The sequence below is a fragment of the Arachis ipaensis genome, chromosome B06 (genome assembly GCF_000816755.2).
Source record: "Arachis ipaensis cultivar K30076 chromosome B06, Araip1.1, whole genome shotgun sequence".
Classification (NCBI taxonomy): Eukaryota; Viridiplantae; Streptophyta; class Magnoliopsida; order Fabales; family Fabaceae; genus Arachis; species Arachis ipaensis.
The window spans coordinates 107,612,518-107,617,249 of record NC_029790.2 but is presented as its reverse complement, the minus strand read 5'-3'; the positions used below and the strand labels follow the sequence as shown (position 1 = coordinate 107,617,249).

The following is a 4,732-nucleotide window of genomic DNA, read 5'->3' as shown; positions in this document are numbered from 1 at the left end:
TTATAAATTAATAGCCTTATGTTATATTGTGAATAGGTTTAACCTAAAAAAAAATCAAATTTTTTGTTGAGTTGCACGTAACTTGAAAGAGATGTGTCACACTGAATAGTGAGGTTGCTGTGATGTATGTGTTTTGTGTATGACAAATGCTTAGTTGCTGCATCAAAGAATATGGGTTAGTTTGATATGTATTATCTGAGGGTGAAATATATTCATTTATTGTGAGTACCAGTTCTTTTTATGCACCAAAGTCGATCATTAGTGTGATGATAAAGAAGTAAAATTGTTTGATATATTTTTCTTTTTTATGAGGAAATAAGAAATTAAAATGACATTGTTTTGCAAATGAAAATACTCCAAAAAAAAAAAAATTACCTAAAAGTTAAAATTTACTGCAATGTAAAATTTATTGCAATGTAAACAAAAGAGAATGAAGAACAAACTTCAAACATAAAATTAGGAGGAATAAATTGCATGAATGGAAATTAGAATAACTAAAAAGAAGAAAATCTTTTAAAAAAGAACTCGTGCCAAACTAAAATAGTCGTTGGGGATGTTAGTGTGTGTTAATTTGAAGAAGAATTCCAACCCTTTACTCTCACCCTAAAACTCTTATTTATACAGTGTTCTAAAGATTAAAAATTACAAAGATATCTAATCATGGTGAAAGACTAGTTATATAAAATTTGTTCTACAAAGGTATAAAAATTAAAAGTATATCTAATTTTTTTTGTGCTCATTATTTTAAATCTTATTTCTGACGTTAGTTATACCCTTATAAGTTGTAGCAAGTGCAATTAAAATATCAATTAAGGCTAAGAACATATTATTTATATGTAATTCGAAAGAGCTAAATTCGAACTACATTTGTATATAATTCGAATCTACTCAATTCGAATTATACTCGAAGACAATAACTTACTAATTCGAATCTACATGATTCGAATTACAAACAAGCATAATTCGAACTAGGTAACTTCGAATTACACATGTGCACGATTCTCCAAGTAATTCGAACCTAGTTGATTCGAATTACTCCCATTTTGTATCTAGTAGTAATTCGAATGGGGTTGATTCGAATTACACTAGATTTGGCTATATAAGGAGTTCGAATCCCCCTCATTCGAATCACTTTTCCATTCTCATACCCCACCAAATCCCAGAGAAAATGACCCAAATTCGCTCTGACAAAGAGTCGAGCAGAATACTCAGCCGATGGGGGACGATCCGGAAAGGCTATATCGGTTGGATGGAGTTGCTCATATAGCCGGGGTCATCAACGACGAGGTTGGTAGATAGAAAATTTTGTGCTAGTGGTTTATCCGAGTTATTGGTTTTGCATGCGATTTTAGTGGCGGTTTATGTTAGTGGTTTATCCTAGTGGTATTGCAAGTGGTTTATTTTAGAGGTTTTGCATGCGGTTATGTTGGCGGTTTATGTTAGTGGTTTTTATTAGTGGTTTTTGTTAGTGGTTTTGTATGCGGTTTTGTTGATGGTTTATGTTAGCGGTTTATGTTGGTGGTATTGGAAGTGGTTTATTTTAGAGGTTTTGCATGCGGTTTATGTTAGTGGTTTTGCATGTTCTTTTCGTAAGTGGATTTGCATGTGGTTTATGTTAGCGGTTTAAGCATGTGATTTTGCTAGTGGTTTATTATGTTAGTTTTGCATGTAGATTCCGTTAGTGGTAGCGGTACGTTTCGTACTTGCAGATGGCCGGATTATACCATCTTGCGATACTGAACGATAGATGGTTTCGGTTAGATGAGCCCCTTGTCCGTGCCTTCGTCGAGCGGTGGCGTCTGGAGACGCACAACTTCCACATGCCGTTCGGAGAGTGCACGATCACACTTCAGGACGTGGCGTACCAGTTGGGGTTGCTAGTGGACGGGCGTTATGTCAGTGGTTGCCTTACAGATTTCCAGATATACATCTAGGGTGTCCGTCCAGCTTGGGTGTGGTTCCAGGAGTTGCTTGGAGTGATTCTTCCTCCGAGCCAGGTTCAGAAGTTCACAGTAAACTCCACCTGGTTCCAGGAGACTTTTGGAGAGTGCCCCGCGGGAGCCGACGACGAGACTGTGCGCCGCTTTGCTCGTGCCTATATCATGATGTTGTTGGGCACTCAGCTGTTTGTCGACAAGTCCGGCAACCGTATTCACATCAGATGGCTACCCTACTTGGCTAGGCTTGAGGAGATGGGTGCATACAGCTGGGGGTCTGCAGCACTAGCATGGCTGTACCGGTGCATGTGCCGAGTGGCCAACAGACATGTGGTGAAGTTAGCGGGCCCATTACAGTTACTTCAGTCTTGGATCTTTTGGCGCTTTCCTAGGTTTAGGCCTGCTGGGTATGATACGTGCAGCTGGCCGTTGGCCTCGAGGTACCATTCTCGGACTCTTCTATTTCAAGTTAAATTAATTAATTCCATGTATGCTTGTAATGTTATACAATTCTGTCACACTTTTAATTAGCTAAAACACCGATGTGAGATGCAGGTGGTCAGGTTACAACCCTTCCGGTAGCGAGAAGGGACCTAGAGTGCAGATGTGGAGACTGAGGATAGACATGTTACAGGCCACGGATGTGAGTATAGTAACCGCCAATGTTTATTTAATTAATTAACCTTTATGACTTTTGAGCATTAATTGGCCTGACAATGTTGAAATATTTTTGCAATAGCCTGGGCCACCTGCACAGCCTGCCCTGGATGAGGAGGAGGATGAGATCGAGGACGAGGAGCCGCTTATCTGGAGAGGCCACAGGACACGGGTGCCCCGTCGTTGCTTCACCGGTTCGCATCTGTTCAGATGATTGGTGTATGTTGTATGACTTCATTTGATGATCAGTGTTGTATCTTAGCCACCTTTATTTATGTCTTTCATGTACGTGTACGATCCAACTTGTATTATGGTTATTTATGTTTGAGTACTTTGTTGCTTCATCGTGTTTCCGTTACTTTGAAAATGGGTTATCATTGTTTCTTTAAGTTATTAGGATATTTTCCCCATTATGTATTCATGTAATTTGTAGATGGCATTATTGCCTCGTATATTCATCAGACATTTCATGCTTCACTTCAGAAACGGAACATATTCATTAATTAATATCCCATGCAAAGTACATCGCATTAAGTTTAACAAATTTTAACACTTATCAAATACAACTAAGGAAACATATAACAATGGAATCTAAACGCCAAAGTGAAATCAACAAAGTACCAAAGCTAACAATACACCTACTGATGTCCCCCTGTATGGGTTGATCCTCTGACCTGTGGGCAACTCCGACGTGTGTGTCCGGGTTGCCGACAGAGGCCACATCTCTTAGGCCAGTTCGGATCTGTCTTGTCCATATTGGTCCGTATCCGAGTGGACCTGGGACGACCCTCCCTCGCACGCCTCTTGTTCGGGTCTGGGATCACCGTCAGCCCATCATATGGTGGCCAGAAACCCTTTGGAATGGGAGGTGTGAACCCCATCCGATACACACTGAACACCGAACTAAGATGATACACCTGGTGGACGTACGGTTGCCAAGTAAGCCGTGAGTAGGCACAGCATGCCAGGGCGTGAGGACATGGGAAATAAAGTGCCTGAAAGTATCCGCAATCGCATGTCTGATATCCAAGTGAGACCCTGTAGCTACCTAGTGAGAACGAATCAGTGGGAGTCGTCTCTGCGAAGGTGAACTCCAAGTTATCCCTGTCGTACAAAGTCACCATGAAGCACCTCGCCGTCTTCAAGTTGGCCTCGATACACTTCACCAGGTGTTGACTGAATTGTTATCCGATACCCAGCTGGGCCTCAGCTTCCCTCCCCTTGCAGACAAATAGTTTGGCCAACCTTCCGTATGTTTCTTCACCAGCGAGCACACAGGGAGGTTTCTGACCCCCTTGAGGATTGAGTTAACACACTCAGAGATATTTGTCGTCATGTGCCCGAATCTCCGACCCTCATCACAATGCAGTGTCCACAAGGAATACTCAATCCGGTTTGCCCACTCATACATGGCAGGGTCTTCAGACCGCAGAATATCAAACCAGTAATCGAACTCTACCTCGGTCTTAGCATATGCTGCATTCACAAGAAGCCTCCTTGCGTCTTTGCCCTTGAAGGTTAGGGCGAAATTTGCTGCTACATGTGGAATACAGAATGCACGGTATGCAGCTGAAGGTAGCCATCCTCCGTCGAGAGCCTCAAGCGCGGCCTTGATGCCATTATGCCTGTCCGATATAACCAGCAGACTCGGCTGCGGTGTCACGTGCTGACGCAGGTGGGAGAGAAAGAAGGACCAGGACTCGACATTCTCACCCTCGACTAGTGCGAATGCAACAGGCAGAATGTTGGAGTTCCCGTCCTGTGCAATCGCGACAAGCAACGTTCCCCCATACTTGCCATACAGATGGGTGCCATCAATACTAACCAATGGCTTGCAATGACGGAATGCCTCGATACATGGTAGGAACGTCCAGAACAGTCGGTGAAAATAAGCTTGAGACTCGTCCAGTTGTCCCCCAACTCGAACAGGGCTCGTTCTAAGGATTGCAATAGTACCAGGCATCGTCTGCTGAACTCCTAACACCCACCTAGGGAGCTTGTTGTACGACTCATCCCAGTCACCATAGATGAGGGCAACAGCCTTCTGCTTCGCCAACCAGACCCTCCTGTACGTCGGCCTAAACCCAAAGTGTGCGGCCGTGGCATTTAGGAGCACCTTGATGCTGACGGATGCATCA

At 43.0% G+C, this 4,732-nt stretch overlaps 1 protein-coding gene across 1 annotated transcript; it reads right to left on the bottom strand.

The window, feature by feature from the left end:
• Positions 3,233-3,718, bottom strand: LOC107647211. The gene has a single exon (XM_016351322.1). The coding sequence runs from the start codon at positions 3,716-3,718 to the stop codon at positions 3,233-3,235; it is 486 nt and encodes a 161-aa protein (XP_016206808.1).

Coding starts and splice junctions, on each gene's coding strand:
- LOC107647211 (XM_016351322.1), bottom strand. CDS start 3,718: ATGGTGACTTTGTACGACAGGGATAACTTGGAGTTCACCTTCGCAGAG.